The sequence below is a fragment of the Cricetulus griseus genome, chromosome 2 (assembly GCF_003668045.3).
Source record: "Cricetulus griseus strain 17A/GY chromosome 2, alternate assembly CriGri-PICRH-1.0, whole genome shotgun sequence".
NCBI lineage: Eukaryota > Metazoa > Chordata > Mammalia > Rodentia > Cricetidae > Cricetulus > Cricetulus griseus.
Window position 1 is genome coordinate 266203948 of NC_048595.1, and position 24281 is coordinate 266228228.

Genomic DNA, 24281 nt, shown 5'->3' on the forward strand with positions numbered 1-24281 from the left:
GAACTACACAAAGAATCATTATCTCTAAAAAAAAAAAACTTTAAAATTACTTAAGTTAACATACGGAATAATTTCTTCATGGAATTTCTATGCAGGTGTCATTAAAACAGCCTTTTTTGCTAATCATTTGCCAATGCTTGATACAAAACTGTCAGCTCCTACACTTGCCTGCAGTCAGTGAAAGTACATAGTTTGTTTTAATTTATTTTTATTTTATGTCATGTGTATGGGTATTTTGGCTGCAAGTATGTTTACCACATGGTATGCCTTGTACCTGAGGATGCCAGAATGGGCGTGTAATACTCTGGAACTGGAATTAACAGGTAGTTGTTAGTTGCCATGGAGGTGCTGGCAATCGAACCCAAGTCCTCTGGCAGAACAGCCAGTGCTCTTAATCACTGAACCATCTCTCCAGCCTCTATGTGGTATTTTTGTTTTCTTAAGCTACTCTTTCACCCAGCTTTGCAAATTCCTGTGGCCTTCTTGCAACATCAAACCCCATCATCTTAATGTCTGTGAGATTCTAAAATGTGTGGTGTATAGATGGATGTCAGCGTGAGCTTCATTTCTTTCTGAAATTCATCAGTGATTATTTTCCTAACTGGCTGCTATAGGTTGGGTTGGAAACATTTCCCAAAGACCCATGTGTGCAACACACACTGGGCAATACTGGGAGGTGATGGAACCTGTAGGAGTTAGGACCTTGTGGGAGGAAGTGGGGAGACACTGTTGGAGGAGACATCGGGGCCCAGTTCTTTCCTGCTTCTGTGTCCTGATCACCTGTAGACAAGCCAGTGAAAGTGACCATCCGTTGTGGATGGCTTGTTCCTGGGCAAGTGGTCCTGGGGTGTATAAGAAAGCAAACTGAGCAAGCAAGGAGGAGCACCCTTCCACAGGCCTGCTTCAGTTCCACCTCCAGCTTCCTGCCTTGACTTTCCTCCATGCCAGACTGTAATCTGCAAGGTGAGATAAAGCTTTTCCTCCCCACGTTGTTTCTCGTCGGTGTTTTAACACAGATGCCCACCATTCTGTGCTGCCTCCCTGTGGTCTCAGAAGCAGCTGAACTAATGTCAGATGAAACCGTCCACTGTGAACCAAGCAAACCCTTCCTCCTTAGACATTATCCTAGATGTTTTGTCACTGTAATGGAAAGCTGGGCTCCCTTGTGTTTCTATTGGTCACTCCCTGTCCTTCGCACATCCTTCAATGTGGAATTGCTTAGGTGTATATCTATAAAAATGCCTTTTAATACTGAAAAGTTTCATTTTGAGACCAGGATCTCATGTAGCACAAGCTGGCCTTGAACTCCTAACCCTCCAGCCTCCAACCCTAAAGTGCTGGGATTATGAGTATATGCTACCACACCTGGCTAACATATTGCACATAGGCTGGGTTTCTTTCAGCAACTGAGTTAACGCCTCTCTGACAGCTTTTCCATGGACATTGCTACTGTCTAGTCTTTTCTGACCTCATATGCCTGTCAATCTTGACTCTTGTTCAAGATATTTGTTGCTGTTTTAATACTCATCTTCATTACTGCATCTTAGATACTTGCTTCTAGCCTTTCACGTACATAGATCTGTTTGGAGAAACTCTCCACTCCATGTATTCCTGTTAGATACCTGTTTAGTGTTATGTTGGTTGGATGGGGGGTTTCCTCTAAAGTCACTCTAGAATTTCCTCAGCACAGTACTTATTTTACATGTATAAGTGTTTTGCTTGCATGTATGTAAGTGTATTATATGCATGCAGTGCCTGCAGAGGCCAGATGGGCCTTATATCTGGAGTTACAGACAGTATGCACAGCTATGTGGGTGCTGGAAACGGAACCTGGGTCCTCTGCAAAAGTATCAAACATTCTTAACTGCTGAGCCATCTCTCCATGGTACACGCCTTTTAATCTCAGCACTTGGGAGGCAGAGGCAGGCAGATCTCTATGAGTTTGAGGCCAGCCTAGTCTCTACATGGTGAGTTACAGGATAGAGCTACACAGAGAACTATTTCAATAGATATAATTTGTAAATGCCAATGTCACGACTTTTATCTATCTAGAAGTTCTCAGCTCTAGTTCCTGAGAGCTACCAGGTAGCAGTGGATTAAGTCCCTGAGTGCACAGGTGAGCACCTTAAAAATACTCAAAAAGTGGTTAAAAAGGGCCTGCAGTTAGCCTGCTGTGCCCCAGCCTGCCCTCTGAAACTCGACTGTCTCAGAGGACTGCTAAATTGATTCCAGGATCTCATCACGTGGTTAATGAGGAATAAGTTTATTCAAGAGATAAAACCAGACAGGTTACCCCACTGTACTATAGTGACATACACAAAGCCTACAATCAGAGATGTACATACGAGAAGACAGACGTGCTGGCTGCTGCTGTTTGTGCATACGTTGTTTAAGCTGCAGATAAACTATTCGGATGAGCACACTTGCCTGCCGTTGGATCCAGAGAGGAAACAGGTTTGAGCAGGTGAAACAGAAGTGGCCTTGTTGAGCCTCTGACAAGAGCACCAATATTGCAGTGAGGACAAAATGGGGAAGATGTGTCCAAGGAAATGTCAGGCAGTTTTGCTCAAAAGGACAATGTGCTGTTTGAGCAGCAGAGTCTGGAGCAGTGTATCATAGCTGTTGTTCCCAAACTTCCTGTGGAGCTCTGGGTCTCTGCACAAACACTGCACAGAGCCCCTGGGATCTCCTTCACACTCACTAGAAGTGACTGTTAACCCTCTCCTGGAGCTTTGCATATCTGCTACCATAATGGAGGCTCCTGATGTAGGCAGATCTGAAGCAGTCCTCCTGCTGGAGGCCCTGGAGAGACCAGGCTGAGAGGTCTGTATAGATACGGCTTCCATATTATAGGCAGGTGACAAAGTAAGGGTTAATAAATTAGGCCATAATACTGTCCCAATAGCAGCTGTAAGGAGGGCATTAAACTGTGACACTCGAGGGCAGCCCACAGGAGAATTAAAATAACCCAAGTTCTGCTTGTAAGCAGACACCAACATGAAAATTTGCAAATTTTGAACATCATTTTGAACATCAACTGAAAATAGTGTTTTGTTTATATTTGCTAAACTCCTTGGAACATATCTGAGTGTATAGGACTTTCCCACTCTGCCATCCAGCAGTAGATGGTCCTGGAAAAACGTTAAGGCAGTGGATCAGAAGTCTGGCAAAGCATCCTCTAATGCTAAAAGTCTTTTGATGAACAAACTTGGGCTTTTATCCTTTCCTCTACGGGAATCTATATGTCCACACTCAGAGGTCTTGTCTCCTCTTGTCACTGGAAATAAGTTACGATGTGGTCTTCATCTTTAAAACATCTACATCCAAGAGCTGCTACCAGGGCAGCCTGTTTAAGAAGTTACTGAGAAAATACAAGGTAAGAAACAAGAAGAACAGACTAGTGGCTCCAAACTCAAACATCTTTGTAAAGATCATTTCACTGTTATGGCCTTCAGTCCACTTTCCACTTGGCTCCTCCATCAGCTCTGTAGTTTTATTTTTCTCCAGTCAGGTGGTCAGAAAATCCCCTGGAAACACTCCTGCAATTCTTGGTCAGGGTTCAGAGGACCATGGCTTCCCACACTTGGGTTAGCTTCTCTGTGTTCACTGTGTTGAGAATGATGTGATTTTGATCATACTGTGCTCCTCCTGAATGAAAGAAAAAAAGTAAGAACTGTGCCAGGGGCAAAGGGACAAAGTGCATGTCAAAACACGGGAAGAGCAAGAGAGAACCTGGAATAAAAATGTCATAGGGGGAGAAGCCATGGTACTGGGGCGGGGGGGGGGGGGGAGGGGGGATGAGGCCAACTTGCTGAGGTATATGGCTACACTCCATCCGGGGCCCAGCAATTTCACACAGCCCGTCTTGCCTTCTGGCTCTCCCTTTTCTACCCAGCACTCATAGGCCTCCCTAGCTACTATTACCACATCTGAAATGGGGGCATCAGGGAAAAGTCTAGAGGAAGGAAAAAGCAAAGATGCCATAAGATGGAATTGGGGAGATCATGGATGTGCTATACTGGTAAGCAGGCAGGTACATCTGGTGACAGTGAAAAGAAAGGTTCCAGGGTGGTGCAGTCAGAGGCAAAGACAATGAGTTCTGCATGTATGACAAAAAATAGCTGTAACTAGGTTAAAGGTTTAAATGACTCCTAGAAGCATGCATAGGACACAGAAGGACCCCCACTACTGGGAACTTGGGTGTATGAAGTAATGCCAAGTACCCTTGTAATAACCTCTTTCTTCTCTCTCACCAGTATGTCTGGAGGACCCTTTCCAAGGTTGCTTAATGAAAGCATGAGGTGTGTTAGTGTTAGAAGCAGCCTGTGCCCTATTTCAGTAGAAGTATCATTAAAGTGGAAGGGGCTAGCGGGTTTCCCCAGTGTGGGATAAACACCCTCTCTGGTGCCTTATCTGCTTTAGCAGAAGCCTCTCCACCAAGGACCATGTGGAAATGAAAATCTGCATTTGGATGCAGGCGCAGCTGGTACTGAAATCGTGTGTCATCCTCAGACCAAAGACAACATTCTTCTCTCCTTTAAAACAGAACATCAAAAGGGTCTGAAAGAGTAGCTGGGGAAGGAACTCATCTTATTGTCACTCAGTACCTATAGTGGTCTGGAGCTAGGTATAGTGCAGAGTGCAGGGAAAGGGAAGCCTGTCAAGCCTCCCAGTTAGCCCCCAGAAAATCCTGCACTCTCCATCAAGACAGCACAGTTGTTGGCTGGAGAGATAGCTCAGTAATTATGAGTACTTTGTGTTCTTGCTGAGGACCTGGGTTCAGTTCCCAACACCATCATGACTCAAAAACCATCCTCAACTGCAGTTTCATGGAATCCAGTGCCCTCTTCTGAACTCGGAGGACACTAGACACTCACAAGGTACACAGGCATACATATAAATAAAACACTCATGCACATTAGTAAATCTAAAAAAAAAAAAGACTTTTTAAAAAACAACAAATTCTAAGAGTTCAGAGAGTATTAAGGACACAGTGTCTTTTTCATTCTTCAGGATTCTGGTGACCTAACACACTCTCTCTGTTCACCCCAGTGCCGCTAGAATCACAAAACCTACAAAGGTCCTGAGAAATAATCTGATTAATTCTTTCATCTTTGAGAAGAAATTTTAAAGGTGCTAGGGTTTTATTTTCCTTCAGAAAGCATGTATTTCTATGTGAATGATGTAGAAGCCAGGCAAATAGTTAAATGGCTATAAAACCAAAACACAAAAACCCTTCATTTTGCCATGTGTTTAGAGACAGGTAGGAAAATGGCTTTCTTGAAGGCCAGGTCTCAGGTGTGCAAGTGATGTTATCCAGGCAGCCCCTACTGGTAGAGCCGACATACTTATGTCACTTGTGTATGGCAGCTAACACCCACACCTGCCCATCTGTCTGAGAAGGGTGCTATTGTCACAAGAATATTTGAGTTCTTGGCATACAGGACTGGGGAGGTGTAATTTGAAAGAAATTTTACATCCTAATTAAAATAAATCACCAGTGTTCCCTTAAATGGCAGCTTGTACTACAAAGATGCTATCTAGCATGGCTTGTAACCCCAAACACACTTGGCCAAGCAGAAGGATTACAGATTTAAGGCCAGCAAAAGGGGACAAGAAAAGATATTGCCTTGGGTTATCCTTTTTGTTTTGATTCATGTTTAGTTTCTGTGTTTTATATGCTAGTTTGATTTGTTTAGTGTTTAGTGTACAATGCTACCAGCTTTTGATGTCTTTAAGGTGAGTGTGAGTCAGTTTCCACTGTTGTCATAGGATCCCAGTCTGGAATCATTCTTCAGTGTTCACTAAAACAACTTGCTCCCCAGATGCAAGGCAAGAGTCCCCTGCAGTTTTAGTAGGTAACAAATGACAACCACAGGCTCCTGGAGAGCTGTGTCTGCGTTTCTCTTGCCCGGGTGCTGGCCGTGCAGCCTGCTCTCCTGTCCAGAAGGTGGCACCATGCTCCCACATTCCGAGAAACCTAAGCTCAGGAGAACAAGAAAGTACTGCATTGCTGTAGTAAACACAGAGACCGCATAAGCACGGGCCAGCACCCTTACTCCAGAGGTTGGGACTGATGCCCAGGGAACATGGGTAAAACCATAAGGAGAGTCCCTTAGAGAGTAGAGCCAGACATTTTCTTCCCTATGGTACCCAATGTCTAACACACAGCCTGGCACACAGTGAAGTCTGCTAAAAGACTTAAAATGCCATAAGGACTACAATGACCTTAGAAGCTAATCCATCGATAAGAAACACCATTGCTCAGCTGTGTTGGGGAGCCAAATATTGTGATTTCCCCCATAACATCGAACTCAAATACCCCATCTTTCCAATTTAGTCACATTTTTCTGAGGATCTTATTTAGGGGAGGTGCCATTAGGGATTGAACCAAGCATTCTATCACCGAGCTACAATCCCAGGCTCGATAGTGGTTTTCAAAGTTATCTTGTGCAGGCAGCACGAATAGCCCTAAATAAAGGTTAGCCTGGGTCGGTGGTTCTCAAATGGTTCAAACTTGGAGCCATCTGTGAGATAGGCCTCTTGTCTGTCTACAGATGCAGTGTGGGAGGCATGCCATCCTAGCTGTTCATTTCTCACACCTGAGTTCTCATACACTGCGTTTCATGTGCAGTGTTTGGTTCCCACAGTTGGCAGTCACATTACTTAGTTTTGGATGTTCTCTGCCTTCCTTCAGTCTAGTGTGTTTGTCTCTCTGAGCACAGCCCAGTTCCTTGGGTTCTTTGTGTCTATTCTGAGTGGTGAGTGGGCTAACCACCCTACCACCCTACCTACCTACCAGGACTGCAAAAGCACTTCTACTCCCTGTGCAGTTACCAGCACCTCTGGTGTTCTCCATGCCTTGTTTTCTGTTATCCAAAAGTGCCTTAAGAACCAAGCTATCACTGTTTCTTTGCCCCAACTTATTCATCTTCAATGACAGCTTTGGCCCAGACCACTGAATAAAGTGAAAACTGGACCAAGTTCTCACAGTGATTTAGAAGCATGGGTAGTATAGTGTAGCCACACGATCACCAGTTCACTGCTACAACCTTTCCTGATGGGGAAACTGAAGGCACCTGGGTATGGCAGAGTACACACCTGCAATTCCAGAGCTTAGGAAGCTTAGGCAAGTGGGCTGCCCAGAGATAAAGTACAGCCTGGTGCTACAGAGTAACCTCCTGTCTCAAAAATAATAATAAAGCAACTATAATGAACAAATAAATTGTAAATCATCCCAGTGCTGCAATTAAGCTTGCCTTCATATACTCACAAAGGGTAACAGTGGCCACTTGCTGAGTTCCCATACATTTTAGGTTGGTTTTGCTGACTGTGTTTTAAAGTCACCATCAATGGTACTGTGATTCTCAAACCATTACCATCAGCAATACCTAGGAGCTTGTTAGAAAAGCACACTTGGGGCCGCACCTCCAGACCTCCTGATCGATAACTCTACAGATGATACTAGTAGTCTGTGTTCTAACACACTCCTACCTCCACAGACCCAATGCTTTCTTCCCAAGCAACATTAGTTCACTTTAGATTAGCGTCACTGAAATTTCATGAACTGAATTGAAATCCTCCAGGCTGTATGCCATGGTTATTTTGGTTGTCAACTTGGCTACATCTGGAATTAACTAAAGCCCCAAAGTGGCTGGGCACACCTGAGGGATTTTTGCTCAATTAAATCATTTAAAGTGGGAAGATCCACTTCTAATCCGAATCTTTGAGGTGGGAAGTCACGCCTTTAATCCAGAGGTGGGAAGACCCAATTATAACCTGGGCCACACCTTCTGCTGGAAGCCTAAATAACAGCAGTTCTCAACCTGTGGATCTCAACCCCTTTGGAAGTCGAATATCCCTTCCACAGGGTTCACCTAAGACCATCGGAAACAAGATTTTTTATATCATGATTCATAAAAGTAGCAAAATTATAGTTAGGAAGTAGGAACAAAGTAATTTTATGGTTGGGGTCACCACAACATGAGGAACTGTATTAAAGGGTCACAGCATTAGGAAGGCTGAGAACCACTGCTATATAAGGACATAGAGGAAGGAAGCCTCCCTCGTTGCCTGCTTGTTATTGCCTGGGCTAGGAGAAGTCCATTCTTTCACTGTCATTAGAGCCCACTTCTTCAGGAATCCAGTGTGCACTGAAGACCAGCTAAGACGTCCACCTCCTGGACTAAATACCTACTGGATTCATGGACCTTCCATTCATAATTCTTGGATTAGCTGACTACAGCCTTTAAGTCATTCTAATAAATACCCTTTTTGTACATATAGATTCATTCTATAAGTTCTGTTAGTCTGGAGAACCCTAATACACTGTAATTCCTTCTAGAATTAGTGTTGGTTTTTTCAGTGAAAAATCTAGATTTATGTACATGAGAACCATCAACTACACTGATGGAATAAAGTCACAGCCTAGCACTGCTATAAAAACAGGGCTGGGGATACAGCTCAGCGAGCACATGCTCAGCCTACATTAGACAACAACAAAAGGCCAGCCCTGGCACCAGCAGGGTATAAGCAGCACACCCAGCATGTTATGACAGGCTCTTCCTTAGCTAAAGAAGGGAGTATCACCACAGGGAAACAAATGGTGCTTACCTTTCACATCCAAGACTAAATTTGGCTTCAACTTGCTGTAGATCCTGCCATCAGACTTCATGCACCAGAACTGACTGTCGACATTTTGATCAAGGGCTAGTCCTAGTTTAGAGCCAGACGTTACGAGGCTACCCACGATCGTCAGGCAGCAATCTTCTGCTATCTGCTTAGGAAAGAACAGGCTGTGTCAGGATACACCTCAGTCTCACAAACTGATGTCTGAGACTATTGTAGTCCCTGGCTTCCCTCCATGTGAGCCATGGCAGCTCTCAGCTCCGGTAACTGCAGCCAAACAATAGGCCTTTTTTTTTTCAGATGACATGGGTGATGAGGAGTTCTCAACTCTCAGGCACTATAAGACTGCCCTTTGTAGGGCTCTCCATTACTATTAAGAAAAGCCTCACAGAGACTAAGCAGTTCACACCAGTTGCTCTTTGGAAGGGCTAGTATTCAATTCCCAGAACCCACAGGCTAACAACGGTCTGCAACTCTAATCTCAGGGGATCTGACGCCCTCTTCTGGACTCCATGGGCACCAGGCATGCAGGTGGTGTACAGACATAAATGCAGGCAAAATATCCATATAATTAAAAAGAAAAAAGAGAAGACTTGGTACAACATATTGCCCACCAGTCAACAGTGAGCAAGCTGAGACTGCGTCTGCAGCTCACACGAGTTTCCAGCTCATGCTCACTCCTCCCTGTAGCTGCATCAGAGGAGTCACAGAATGCACCCCTCCCTCACCACCACCATCCCCTGTCCCGCTGCAACCCATAGTTACAAGCACTGGCTCCTTGTCTTTCATTCATGAGAAACATCTAAATTTTTCTAAATTGGCATGCTATCCAGGTATAAAAAGTAGGAAAACGCAAACTCAGAAGAAGAAGTTACTTTAATGCAAGGATTTTAAATATCCTTCATGAAATAACAGACAGTGAAAGCTTATTAAAAGTGGGCTGTTCTGGGTAGGGGACATGGCTGAGGGAGTTGGGGGACTTGGCTAGCATGTGAGAGGCCTTGAGTACAGCATGCACGAGTGTGCTGAACACACACACATGCCGTTGAAAGCACTATGATCATCTGTAATATTTCACTTTTTCCTTCTTGGCCTACTGGGATGAGGTAATAAATAATGTTGAGAAAATGTTAGAATTGCTGATGATACCACTTTCTTGCATCAAGATGATCCAAGGGCAGAAGTTGCCTTTGTTTGAGCTCCAGTCCTTCACTCACCCCTGCTTCTCAATGCTGTTTTCTTCTGTGTGGCTAAGCAGTACCTCTCTAACAAAAGCAGATTCTCCCTCAGGCACAACAGACCTAATAAATGGGCATGTCTCTGCTGACTCACAGGCACTAAGTTTTTAAAATATCAAGAGCAAACAGGCAAGCCCATAAAATCAAAGAGTTAAGAAGATGCCCACAACAGTTCATGAGCTTGTCTCATGGGATCTGGCCATTGCTTTTAACTGTCTGCTGTGGCAGGAGTGATGAAAGCACAACAGACATTTTCCATTTACAGCATGTGACCATTAGGAAATGAACTGTACTATACAGCACACACGTTTCCCCACCCTACTCTGCGTGTTCTCCAAACAGAATCAGCCCTAGAGTGATTTCTGATGTTGTGTGGGTATTCTAGTTTTATGGCTAGAACACCATCACTCCCTTGCTGGATCCATGCTAGATTCCCTTCCTATTTTAACTTCCTAATCCTGATTCTGATTCTGTCACAGCTGGGAAATATTTCCATGGGGAAAAATTTCCTATTTATTTCTGAAAGGTCTCTGGGAATTGTCTGTGCAACCCAGAATGCTCAGCCTACATTTGATGCATCTTTCTTGTGCAACTCTAAATACTCACTCACTCTACACTTGATGCATTCTTCTTGTGCAACCCAGAATGCTCACCCTCTATTTGATGCATCCATCTTGTGCAACCCAGAATGCTCACCCTGGATTTGATGCATCTTCCATGCGCAACTCTAAATGCTCACTCACCCTGCATTTGATGCATCCTTCTTGGTAGACCCAGATCTGATCGTCAGCACCAACGTCTTCCATGACCTGGATCCTAAGAAGCTTCAGATCCTCTAAGTTCCCATTGGTTGACATAAACAGTCCTGTTGCTTTGTTTCGAAGTCTGAAATAAATTCGTTTCTAGAAGACAAAACCCCATTGACAGTCACATATATAGCTGTGCTGTAGGAAGAACTGAGACACAGTGACATTTGGAAGAATCCAAAGTGAAGCAAATGGGTCAAGGAGGGAGATCGCACCCAAGGGTCACGTGCTAAGGGTCTTAGCACTGTTCTCAATGCTAAGGTCTGAGGACCTTTCAGAGTGAACAACCAGAGGTGACACATGCATGTGTGCTATTGGGCTTGATGGCATTTCTGGAATATCCATGCCTCATGGTGCCACAAACCTGATGCCCAATACAGAGGGAAGAGGAGACAATGCCAAGCTTCCAATTGAAAATAAAGGTTGAACTATATTCACAAATATATTTTTTGAGAAGAGTCTATTCACAGCATGGAAGGAAAATTTCACATACCTGAGCAAAGGGCCGGAGAGAACCTATTTGGCGACAGCCACTGAACTCATACCAATTTGGCACTTCTGCGGGAGACAGTAGGAACTGTCGGCCTCTGTAGTTGCCATATTCGTAAGTAACCCATCTGAAAAGAGGACAAGCCGTATAACAGTGACAACTTCCATTTGATGGTTGGCCCTGACAGTCACATTGGCTTTCAGAATAGCACAAATTTATTTATCATTTACTTAGCTGTTTATTTATCTTCCTTCCTTCCTTCCTTCCTTTCTTCCTTCCTTCCTTCTTTCCTTCCTCCTTCCCTCCCTCACTCCTTCCCTTCCTCTTCTTTTCTGTTTTTGAGACAGGGTTTTTCTGTGTAGCCTTGGCTATCCTGGAACTCAATAGAGACCTGGCTGCCTCAGCCTCTCAAGTGCTGGGATTAAAGGCATACCCCATCATGCCCAGCTAAGAACACTGTCAATTCTGAGCTGAACTTTAAATACACATTGAAGGGGAAATAAGCCTGTGTAGATTTCAAAGCCATTTCTTGATAAATAATTTTTGGAGGACCAGAGATACTTAAGTATTTCAGTCAGAATCCACTCTGAGAGAGAAACAGGTAAGTTTGTTTCCCTCCAATGAAGCAATGAAATAGTGATGCTCTCAGTCAAGTCTCCAGTCCTTTCTGAAAGCTGTTCATAAAGCATCTTCAAGTTATGGATCCTTATTGAAATCATTAACATTTACAAAGTTCTCGAGTAGGCATGGGTGAGTGTAATGATTAGATAAAAAATAAATCCTTCACAAGTGAAGGAAGGACCTGTGAAATAAAGTATGTACAACACCATAACAGAACCTGTTACTAAGAAATAAAGTATGTATGAAGCTATGATGGAACCTGTTACTTCTATGCAAATTTAAGATAAATTTTATAACAATAACAAAAAATTTCGTTTGTTCATTTAAAATAGAGTAACCCTCCCCAAATCCCAAAAATGTTAAGCTAAGTTTCTTCCACACACCTCCTGGACTGCACACTTAAGAACCCTACAGACTGAGCACCCCAGGATCCTTCTCCTGCCCTGTTGAGCTTCAGAAAAGGATGTTCTCTACTTCAAACCCCCAAACTCTACAATGTTAACATTTCGTCTGTCTTACAAAAACTTATTTAAAACTTACTGGGAAAACATTAAAAGGTATAGTCCTAATAATTCCTTAACTACTTTTGGTAAATATGGGACAACCCATCTACTTGCATCAGCTGCTGTCCCTTCAATATCTATACATCTCAGCATGCCTTACCTGTTGTTTCAATAAAAAGAAAATGTTTTCATAAAAATGTATTGCACTGATATATATTTATTTATACCCAATTCAGTGTCAGAATTACTCAGAGATTAAAATCAATTTTTTTTTCCAAATTTAAAAATTGGCTGACGGGCTGGACATGGTGATGTACTTTTAATCCCATATGCTTTTAATACCAGGATATGGGAGACAGAAGCAGGTAGAGCTCTGTGAGTATGAGGCTAGCCTGATCTATATAGCAAGTTCCAGACCAGTCAAAACCCCACTGAGAGATCCTGCCAAAAGTAAAAAGAAAAAAAATCTGGTGTACTTCGTGTGTGTGTGTGTGTGTGTGTGTGTGTGTGTGTGTGTGTGTGTGTGTGTGTGTGCGCGCGTGTGTTGAGTTGGGAACATGCAATAGCATGTATGTGACGGTCTGAAGACAATTTTGTATAGTCAGTTCTCTGTTCTAGGGACTAAACTCAGGTCATCAGGTCTGCATAGTGAGTTCCTTTTGTTCATGAGCTGACTTGGTAATTTATACATCTGCAATCAAGGAAAAGCTAACCCTTTGCTCTAAAATCAAGGGGCATAAAAGAGTAAGAAAAGCTAGCTCTCTCTTACTTGCTGTAAAGAAGAGCAGCTCCATGAGTTGCTGAGTACTGTGTTGTCAAGCTGCCCCTGGGGATTTTGAGTATGTAACCTAACCTTAGCAAAAGAACTGTGGATACATGGATGAAACAACAATGCTTTATACAGGCTCTACCCAAGAAGAGGATAGCATGGAAGTGTGTTATGTTAACCCAACCCACACGGGGAGTCAAGGACCATCTATCAGTTCATTTAAGATAATGGAATGTGTATTTGAAGTTTTCCAGTGTCCCTTCTTGGCACATACAGTCACATCATTCACTTCATGGTGTCATTTAGTAATGATATCCTTTTAAGTTTCCATATTGAGGAAATGGAGATGTATACAGAATGCAATGGTACATTTGGGGGGTATTCATATGTGTGTATTCATATGAACATATGTATGTGTTTATGTATTTTTTAATGTGCTTCATAGGAAGAGCACGGTTTATAGAAGCAAGGAAAGAGAAGTCGCCTGTTCCAGAGGATCTACAAGTGGGGAGTTCACTCACATGCCACCAATGACCTGGACAGAGCGGATCTGAGTGTTGAAGCCCATGGATCGGAGATTGACTGTCTCAGCATTCAGTTCGATCTTCTTCCCTTTGAAGTTTTCTCTTTCGAAAAGAATAATTGTCGGCTCAGAAAATTCCTGTTGGGGGGGTGGGATTTGTGCATCTGTTAACAGTACAAAGTTTTTATAGATAACCTGAAGCTAGTGAGATATCATCTGCTCTCAAAGACAAGGCACAGGACCCTGCCAGGTTTTACCTACTCATAAACTCAGCCATTGTGGAGGTTTCCAGGCTGCCAAGTCAGGAGAAAGGACTGTATGCATGGAACACCAACCCTTTAATGAAATTTACTTTCAAGTTGGAGTTTTTTGGATGAAAAGCCACAGACATTAACCGTCATCACCAGAAGGCTGTGGTAGTGGCCTGGTGATACAGTAACAAGGATTCTATAAGCTCAAGTTCCTAAACCCTCTTGTAGGAGTTATAGTCAGGTGGGGAATGAAGACCACAGGTAGAAGGCACAGCCATTTTAGAGAGGACAAGGGAAAGTTAAGTTACAGACCCTCTGCCCAAGGCTCTAATGATAATATCCCCAAGATCACAAATGACACATCAAAAAAGCACACAGGGATCACAATTATTTCCCAGCCTGTTCCAAGCTGTATGGCAAGGATGAGACATATTACTCCCTCATGTATGTGGATGTACCCTAACTTGCCAGCAAGGTAAGTGCATGGAGGCAGGCCATGGTCTAGAAATTAGGATATATAAAACACATAGGAGGGAGCCAGAAAAACATCACAGGATTACTACTTTGCATGTTTATTACATCTGCAGAGATGGTATACTGAAAACATCCTAAACACTCAAAATTTATCATCAGATATAATTTAATCCATCTTGAAGTGTTACATTACAGTTAAAAATACATAGGACAAAGGACATGGCTCAGTCATACAGAGCTTGCCTAGCATATATGAGGGCCCAGGTTCGGTTTCCAGCACCACCATACATATGCAAACCCCTAATTCAGACACACAAAATGTATAATCTCATTCTGAGTAGATCTCCATAATGGAAGCTTAAAAGGATATCATCTTTACGTGGCCAAATGATATAAAATATATGTGCCAAGATGGGATAGCACTAGGAGACTTCAAATAGGTAGCTTTTAGAATTCTAGGCAATTTAACTAATTTTAAAAAATCTAATTCATGACCTGGGTTGTTGTTGTTGGTGGTGGTGGTGGTGGTGGTGTGTGTATATGTGTGTGTATGTGTGTGTGTGTATGTGTGTGTGTGTTGGAACAGGGCCCAATGTAGCCCTGGCTGGCCCCAAATTTGCTATGGCCAAGTATGAACCTGAACTTCTACCTCCCAGGTGATGAGAACCCAGGCGTGCCTCACTATGCTCAGTATGTGGTGCTGAGGGTCAAACCCAGGGCTTCATGCATCCAGGCAAGCACTCTATCATCTGAGCCACATTCTAGCCTTTATCCCACTACTGTAAGCTGATGAGTTTCCACATTACTCTGTGTCTCAGCAGAGGCAGAGGTGCTATAAAGCCAACACTTACATTCTCCCTATACTTAAAGCTCAATTCATCAACTTGGAATGCTTAAAGCATCTTATAAGACTAGCTACCAAAAACGAATAAAAATTTCCAAAAATATAGACATGCCTAGACCTAAGTGTAAGAGCATCATCATCTGCTTTGTCATGTGGAATACATTGCTTTGATTAGCTCAGAGGACAGATACGGTTCCAGGGGCTCTATCACCTTTAGAACACAGTTGATAACCTGAGTTGATCTGGAAAGAGGGCTCAGTGATTAAAACATTTGCTGCTCTTACTGAGGACCTGAGTTCGATTCCCAGCACCTACACGGCAGCTCAACACTATAACTCTAGTTCTCGAGGATCCAATGTCATCTTCTGACTTTGCAGGCACTGGTACATGGTACAGAGATACACATGCCCACAAAATACCCATACACATAACACTTAAAAAGAACAGTGACAATAGAGTAAACCTCAAGGAATGTCTGGAAATTAATAACAAGAGGATAGGAATCTGAAGAAAGAGATGGCTAACATTAACCCAAATGACAAGTGTGGGAGACCAAGCCACTAATGGTGAGATGTAAATCAATCCATTCCACCAAAATGACAGTCATGGACAGTGTGTGTGTGTGGGCGGACTGTTGGTCTGCCAGAGCACTGTCTGGATGGCTTTGTCAGCACAGAGTGAAATACTGGTCAACATTTGAAATGTGGCACTTCCACCCTGGACAGCCCAGGGACCCCAATCCCACACAGCACCACTTCCACTCTGGACAGCCCAGGAATCCCAATCCCACACAGCATTACTTCCACCCTGGACAGCCCAGGGACCCCAATCCCACACAGCATTACTTCCACCCTGGACAGCCCAGGGACCCCAATCCCACACATGTCCACAGGGATTCAGGAAGCAGTGGTGGCAGAATATGAGACAGTTACAGTCAATAAACTAGATGTGCAGGCAACAAAATGGACAGCTCTTCAAAAATACTAACATGAATGTCTAAGTTAATGTCTCTGTAAGATTGAGAACTATAGCATAATGATATAAAAATAAAAGTTACACATACACACTTTACAAGAATATTCAAGCTGTGTCTAAAAAGTATGGCTGACAAGAGAGAGGCATAGAAATAGGAGTTAGGGAAAAGAAAGAAGTGTGTGTGGGGGGGGGGGGTGGGAAAGGGACCTAAAACTACTAGATGGCTATCGTGGGTGTGAATAAACAGATGTCCTGAGCAAAAAATCACAGAAAGACCAGGTTTAAACAGACATAAGCAGCACAAAAGCTGGGGGTAAAGAGACGGCTCAATAGAATAGAGCACTTGCTGCTCTTCCAAAGGGCCCGAGTTCAGTTCCCAGCACCCACTTCTGGTGGCCCCAGTCTCCTGTAACTCCAGCTCCAAGGGACTAAATGCTTTCTTCCAGCCCCTGAGGGCACCTGCACACACAAGCATGCACACAAATAAAAATAAATATTTTTAAGAAAAAAAAAGAACACGATCTGCAGGATAGAAAGTTCCGATCCAGTGCCGCTTTCAGTTGGGTAAGTTCTGGCTTCCTCGATTTAACCACCGCAATGTGAGCAGTGCACATCTGTGCCACGGTGTTCACACTCACCACATCTATAAAGCGAAGAGACTTCAGGGTCGCTCCAGGCAGACATCCCATTGCTGAGAGACAAGGATAGTGGCCTTCTTCCAGCACATACTGATTGCCAGAGAAGTTTTCTCCATCATAAGCAACCCAGCTAGAATAGGAACAAACATACAGTAGGAAATTTGTGCAGTTCCATTTAAGAAATCTGATTTTTATGCCAGGCCCGGTGGTGTACACCTTTAATCCTAGTACTCAGGAGGCAGAGGTGGGTGGATCTTTGTAAATGTGAGGCTAGCCTGGTGTGCATAGTGAGTCCTGAGACAGTCAAAGCTGCATAGTGAGACCCTGTCTCGAATAAATAAATTGGAGCATTGTCCCACTGATCAGCACCCCCAGCCCTTTTTTGTACAGGGTCTCAGAGAGTTTCCTGGCTGCCTTGAACTCACTCTGTAACCCAGGCAGGCTCCTGAAGCTGTCTGTGATCCTCCTGCCTCTGTCTCCCCAATAGCTGGGATTAAAGTCCTGAAGCAGCTTCAGCTCTAGTTTACTGAAAGCTTCCTTCCATATATGCTTCCCTTGTCATAGTGCCTGTGCCTGGGCTAGGAGCCCAATTACCACAGTGCTTTTCCATGCTCCCCTGAAGATGTTGAAACTTTTATATTTGAATCTAACAGATGCTCAGTGAGGACTGACTGCATATTGGATACTGTCCTCTTGTTTAAGATGTAGCAGAAGCATAAAACAGTCCTCTTCTCTTGAAGTTACTCCAGTAAACAGAGACAGATGCTGAACAATAAAAAATGCATGTGTCTGGCAATAGGAAACAAAGCAGGACAGAAGAGGACTGGCGGCATGGGGTGGATGTATGAGCCAAGAAGCAGAGACACGCCCCCCCTCATTTGGTCTGTATTTGACACAAAGCCAGTGCTCTTCACTGTGTAGCACTGAGCCACACGAACTGTAGTATTAAAGGTTCCATCACTACTGCTATTAGGCTTAATTCCCCTGACCTCTTTATAGATGGCTCCAAGGGCTTCCTCAATTTCTCCCATTCATACATACGAAGCTTTTATAAGATGACTGCTTTCAGCACAGCACTTTGAGTTCACTGCCTCCACTCCCCTGAACCCCCTCCCCCAACCAAAGCCACATCTGTGTTTCCTATGAGTCCATCAAACTCTGTATTCACTCACAGGGATGCAGACTGGCTTCACTTCTGCTGGCACAGGCCCTCTCAGTTGGGGTGTTGCCCTTCACCTGCCTGCCCAGGGTGCTGACCCTACTCTTGTCTTCCTGTCACTGAAATCTGCCTTGGAATACCTCAGTATTACCCAGATCTTGCCCCTTTTACAGATGCTGGAGCAGGCACAGAACACAGAACTGGCCAGTATCTTCCTGCATGCTGAGGTCTTCCGTTTCCCCAGCCCATATTCACAAAAGATCCTCTGACCTCTGAACCCAGATGCTGCAAAGCAATCTTCCCAACAAGTGTGGTGGCTTCACAGCACCAATCACCTATTGAGAGTCAGAGAAGACTCGAAAAGTGTGACTTCTCTACCCTAACCATCTGCCTCTACCCCTTGCTGTAAACTTACCTGCCTCCCAGAACTCTGCAAGACTTAGTCAAAAACGAATCATCAATTTGGTTTATTGTCTCATCAAAACTTTGACTTTGGCCTTGGAATTGTGGTTCTGAAAACAAGTGAATCTTTAAAATAAAAAAGAAAGAAAGAGAAACACAAAATTATTTTCCTAAACATGCTCAGGTTATTTTAAATTTTTATTTATTTTTATATGTATGGGTATTTTGCCTGAATATATGTGTCTGGTTCCTATAGAGGTCAAAAGAGAATGTCAGGTCCCCTGGGACTGTGGTTAGACAGCTGTGAGCTGCCATGTGAGTGCTGGGCATCGGACCTCTGGAAGATCAGCCAGTACTCTTAACCTCTGAGCCATCTCTCCAGCCCTTAGCTCAGCTTTTAAAATGATGACCCAGATCTGACTTACTAACTCTTGTTACAGTAAACTGGTATGAATTTTATAAATCCTTTAATTTCTACTTCATCATCAATGATCAATTAGAAACAGGTTGGCTGTACTATTCGGATTTAATTTAGACGCATCAAAGTTCAGTGGAACAACAGAGGCAACTTTCCAAAGAGCACCCTGGTGTTATATGCCATGTTAAAGGCGTGTTAATGCTTTATTGTGTCCAGAAGTAATTGTTCATGGGTTCTAACATCAACAATAGACTACATTTGGAAGCATGCAGTCTTGGTTCCCCTTCTCCGAGGATGATGCTGGCTGACTTTTAAGATTCACTGCATGCCAATAAAAGAGGATATGGTGGTATTTGTGCTTCTGTAATTATAGCTGTCTGAAGATCTGTATTTAAAAAGGTGACAAGAAAACTGTCCTGAGAGTCAGCAATTTGAAGGCTTGAGGGAAACCATATAAAATGTTTTCTAATGCAGACACAGCAAATGTGACTTCATTTTATAATGTGCCAAGAGAACCGTGTGCTGTTACCTGGAATATTTACTTATGGATACTCATGAAATGAATCTATGTAATTAAATTAAATCCAGCATTTTATATTAAAAGTATTATATAGGAAATATTTAGACATGGGTCAGTGCCATTGATTAAGAACTACTGTTAATGTTTTCAGACTTAAGAATGGGTAAAATAAACAAAATGTCCCATACATCTGGCATTTATACTCACTTTTTCAATAAAAAATAGATGGTCCCTAATTATAGAATTTTTTTAAGTTACCTGATTTCGTTTCCTTGGACCAGTGAAAGTATCCTAAACATTTAAAAGAAGAGAAAAAAAAAGAGATTACTAAAAGAGCCATGTTCAAAACCATTTTTCTACTTTAGCAATTACTGTTAAAAATTATTCCAGAACACCTTCTGCAGCAATTGTTATACAAACTACTGTAAGCATGAAGGGAAGCCAGATTGAATTAATATTCCCATAAGAATAAACTTACCAAGCATATGGGTTGAACAGAAGAGATCTTACAATTTTTGCCTCCCCAATCCTCAAAGCTGGTGTACAAGCCTTTGTCCAGGATGTACTGCTCTCCTGTGAAGTCAGGGTTTTCATAGGCTACCCATCTACAAAAATGGAACCATGGTTAGAGTTCTTATTTTACATACAAAACTGCCTCACACCTCACACATCTGAAGAGGGTTTTGCTGATCAGACACCATATTTTTTCTGGTTCCCCATTAATATTTAGGGGCTGATTGTCTTTGTCTATATGACAGAGCCAAACTGCACAAAAATGCCCATGTAGGCTTTTTGGTATTCCTAAATACCAAATTCCTATGTCTCAAGAAAGCACTGATGAGGATAATTTCGTGTTTTTTTTTTTTTTTCTAGTTTCATGTGAATGAAATACTCTGGATTTAAAAGAGGAGTCTGATTTTTTTTTTTAAACAAAAAACTCTTTTTCAACATTGAAAGGTTTCTGCAGATAATCTTAACAGGAAGCTATGTCTCATATATAACAAACCACAATGAATAATAAAAAGCTGAAAAGAGAGAAGCACTTAAATCTTTTCAAACAGTATTTCCAACTTAACACATCTATAGAAAAACAAAACTGAAACAGTTCCCAGGGTACTAAGGACAAGTCTCTTGTAATATTTATTTATTAACTTTGCAGTGATCTCCGAAAGTTGAATTCAGTCAAACCAGCTAACTGGGGCAACTTCCTGTGCAAAGATGATGTCTTTGAAAGGGAAAAGGTTTTCCAGCTCTATTCCCTCCAACAGATACTCAGTGTCGTCTTCAGTTAATCATTCTAATGTTCCACTCACAGCTTAATGGCACACACTATGTTCAAACTTTCCAAGTTGCTTGTAGATCATTACATCACAACGTAATAGTGCTGGCACGCCCACTTCATGACGGAAGTTACTCCACTTACTCATTCAGCAAACACTGACTACCCAGCCTCACACCAGAAACTAGACTGGCACAAAGAATATAAAGATGGTAGAAGACAAAATCCCTGTCCTTGAAGTTGGCAAATAGAGGAGTATCACAAATGACTATTTCTTGTGACACATTCAGGATGGGTGGTGACACATCCAAAGTGACACAATCAGGTAACATCCAGAACATGAGTGAGCCTGGGGCTGGCAAGGTTCTTTGCACCTTGTGACCTTCCTGCCATGTTCTAGTAAAACCTATAGAAGTGTTTGTACCACAACCAAAACGGATCCAGAGTTCACTGTGTGAGGGGTCAACTTAAACAAAAGTATATCTAGGGCTGGAGAGATGGCTCAGGGGTTAAGAGCACCGACTGCTCTTCCAGAGGTCCTGAGTTCAATTCCCAGCAACCACATGGTGGCTCACAACCATCCGTTATAAGATCTGGTGCCCTCTTCTGGTGTGCAGATATACATGGAAGCAGAATGTTGTATACAAATAAACAAATAAAATCTTTAAAAAAAAAAAAGTGTATCTACAGTTATCCCCTCAAGATGAACCCCCCCTCCCCCAGGAGAAAAAGAACTCTACAGAAACTAAGCGGTCAGGAGGAGCTCAATAGTGAACACCAGAAGGCTCACCTCTGGCCATCTGGAAGCAGAAACTGAGTCCCAGTCTCTCTCAGAAAATAAGTCCCCCTCGCCCAGCCTCAAAGTCACATCACATCAGCATCTGAACATCTGCATCCTCACTGGAGGTGAAGAGTTTGGAGAGCTGGTTCTCTCTGAGATTCTGACAGTAGGAATGCTGAAGGAGTTCCTTAAACTTCACAAAGTGTGTTTCCTTCCATTGAAGAGGAGGGAGCTGGCTGCAGACCCTCTGCTGAGCAGAAGAGGCCACCCATTTCCCTGCAGTGTCACCTCTTCACACATATCTCAGGTAACTGTGGTTAGAGGGCAATGGCAACTAGAAGAGGGAGCCCCACTCCAGCCATGGGTGCCTCTTCATAAGATAAGCCACAGACAACCAGACCTTGAACAGTGGTGACATCACAGAAGGCTATGGCAGGACTCCAGGCTTTGTGCCTTTTGACTTGATTTTGAGGAGGGAAATCACCAATGAGGATCGGATGTAGCCAGGACAGGGGCCCCACAGCCCTGCTAGGTCCTTGTCACTTGTTGAACTAACAAGTGTGTGTGCTCCACTTCCCCATCGAATTAAATAAACAATGGTGAGGTAAACACAGCAGTGGGAGAGCCTGTCTGACTCACTCCATTGGAAGCAAGGAAGTGCATTAAGACATGGCTTGACTTGGGAGGAAAGCATTCTTCTAGGGCCTGGTTGAATCTCCCTGAATTGGGGGTAAAGAGGGGAGAAACTCAAACCCCCAGGATCAAGTCTCTGTGGGATCTCTGGTGCTGAGTCTTATATTTGGGACTCTTATGAAAATTCTTCAGTGCCCTTGCTCAGATGGATTCTGTACATGAGTCATTGCTGCCATGTTTGAAGACAGGCAGCAGGGGACAGGGGACAAAGAGAAGCAGGTAACCTAGCAGGTTCCAGCCTGGTGGAATGGTTGCTTAGGGTTAAGAAAGAGGACAAACCTACCCTTATGTGGAAGAGGGAAGGAAAAAAATTTAAAATGAGAACACTTGTTTTTAATTTATTTATTTAGGTTCTCACTGTAGCCCTGGCCAGCCTAGAACTTGCTATACAGACTAGACTGGCTTTGAACTCACAGAGATCCCTCTGCTTCTGCCTCTGCCTCTGCCTCTGCCTCTGCCTCTGCCTCCCTGAGTGCTTATTTTTATGTAAACTTTAGAAGTGTTTTGTTTTATTCTTAGTGTTAAAGTTAGCCTCACTTTCCCTGCTTGGTTAGGAACACAACACAGAATATGAACTGTAAGCAGCTGTGTCTGGGAACTCTTCTGGACTCGTAAGTGCTGGAATGTGGTTCCTAGGAGGCTTAGTTGGTCTCAGGAGCATCCTTCACTGTTTTGAAGCTAATGATCACAGCGGATTTAGCACCATGCGATAGTGTGCCTCCAGGGAGACCCAGACCAATAACTTCATAAGCTTTGTTCTGCCTGGGCATAGTGGCAGACACCCCTGTAACACCCCATCCATCTCCCACCCCCAGTGCCCACCTCCACCATCCACTGCACTTGGGAGGCCTCTGAAGCAAGAGGATTGAGTTCAAGGCTAGCCTGGGCCATATAGAAGACTGTATCTCAAACAACAAAGGCAAAATGAAAAGTTGCTTCCAACTTTGAATTTTTCAATAAGAAATAAAAGAGCAAAGTAAAGCTGGGTATGGTAGCACACAGCTTTAATCCCAGCACTCAAGAGGCAGAGGCAGGCTGATCTCTGTGAGTTTAAAGCCAGCCAGGTCTACACAGTGTCACCTGGTCTACACAGAGTTCCAAGCCACCCAGATCTACACAGTGAGACCCTAACTCAAGAATAGATAACAGAAACTACAAAACAAAAATTAGGTTTCTTATTTATAAGTAAAAATAAAGCCTTTAAAACAAAACCATTTTTCTTTGAAACTATTAAAAGTGAATAGGCCAGTCACCCTGAAGTGGCCCATCCTGCACGGCTGGCATGGCATCCTCTCCTTCAGTCTTGTTTGTGCACAGACTAGAAGCTCCCCTCTGTGCTGTGCATTCCCGCAGCAGCAGTCGTGTTCCACATAAATGCTGTCTCTTATCTGAGGGTCCAACAGACCTCAAAAAATATTTGCCAAATGATACACTGAATGAAAATGAAGAAGGAACTGACCTCAGTGAATACAGGAGACCTTCTACATCCAGAAAATTTAGGAGGGTGTGTGTGTGTGTGTGTGTGTGTGTGTGTGTGTGTGTGTGTGTGAGTGAGAGCTTGTGTATGTGTGTATATGTGTATGTGTGTGGTGTGTGTGTGTGTATAAGAGTGTGTATGTGTGACTGTGTGTGAATGTTTGTATGTGTATGTGAGTATGTGTGTATTATGTGTGAGTGTGTATGTATATGTATATGTGTGTGTGTGAACAACCGTGCCTCCCTTCTACTTCCCCCAATACCAAACCTCAATTTCTAAAACAAGAAAAAAAAAAGCCTCATTCAGGAAATTCAGCTAAAAATGGCTAAAAATAAAAACATAAAAAGCCTAACATCCTATTCAGGTAAGCAGGGTGGGTAAACAGGAAAACAACGACAAAAACAAACACAAACAAACAAACAAACAACCCCCCCCCAAAAAAAGCCAGGCTCAGAGCACAACAATGTCCTGTGCTAAGTTAACCTGCTGGCCTGTGACAAATGGGCAAGGATAGCTGGTGAGTATCAGAACTCACAGGTATTTCTCCAGGCTGAGATTCTCTCTATAATTTTTCAGACATAATTAGTGTAAAGGCAATTAACCACACCATTTCAATGGCTCCTGCCATATGTTCAAATAACTCCTGCCTTTGTAGACAACCAACAATGATCATAAAATGGTTAGGGCCACAAAACAGGACCCATAGAAGCATTTTCTGCTAAAATTGGAATCCAGAGGTCATTAATGGCATTCTACCAGGATGGATCACAAGTAACAGCCTACACAAAGACG

General features: G+C 43.1%; 2 protein-coding genes across 2 annotated transcripts in view; one reads left to right on the forward strand and one right to left on the reverse strand.

Moving 5' to 3' along the window:
* Rtn4ip1 (reticulon 4 interacting protein 1) overlaps positions 1–15252 on the forward strand; it is a 55360-nt gene extending 40108 nt beyond the window's left edge. The window contains exon 9 of the mRNA XM_027402257.2: positions 13501–15252. Coding sequence (XP_027258058.1) covers positions 13501–13518 — 18 coding nt within the window. The 3' untranslated portion in view covers positions 13519–15252. The remainder of the gene's footprint in view (positions 1–13500) is intronic.
* Positions 2243–24281, reverse strand: part of Crybg1 (crystallin beta-gamma domain containing 1) — a 54704-nt gene continuing 32665 nt past the window's right edge. The window contains exons 12-20 of the mRNA XM_035440370.1: positions 19738–19864; positions 19518–19550; positions 18335–18447; positions 16761–16890; positions 13577–13716; positions 11166–11289; positions 10610–10768; positions 8614–8776; positions 2243–3648 (exon numbers count right to left, since the gene is read on the reverse strand). Of these exons, the coding sequence (XP_035296261.1) occupies positions 3560–3648; positions 8614–8776; positions 10610–10768; positions 11166–11289; positions 13577–13716; positions 16761–16890; positions 18335–18447; positions 19518–19550; positions 19738–19864 (1078 nt within the window). The 3' untranslated portion in view covers positions 2243–3559. The remainder of the gene's footprint in view (positions 3649–8613; positions 8777–10609; positions 10769–11165; positions 11290–13576; positions 13717–16760; positions 16891–18334; positions 18448–19517; positions 19551–19737; positions 19865–24281) is intronic.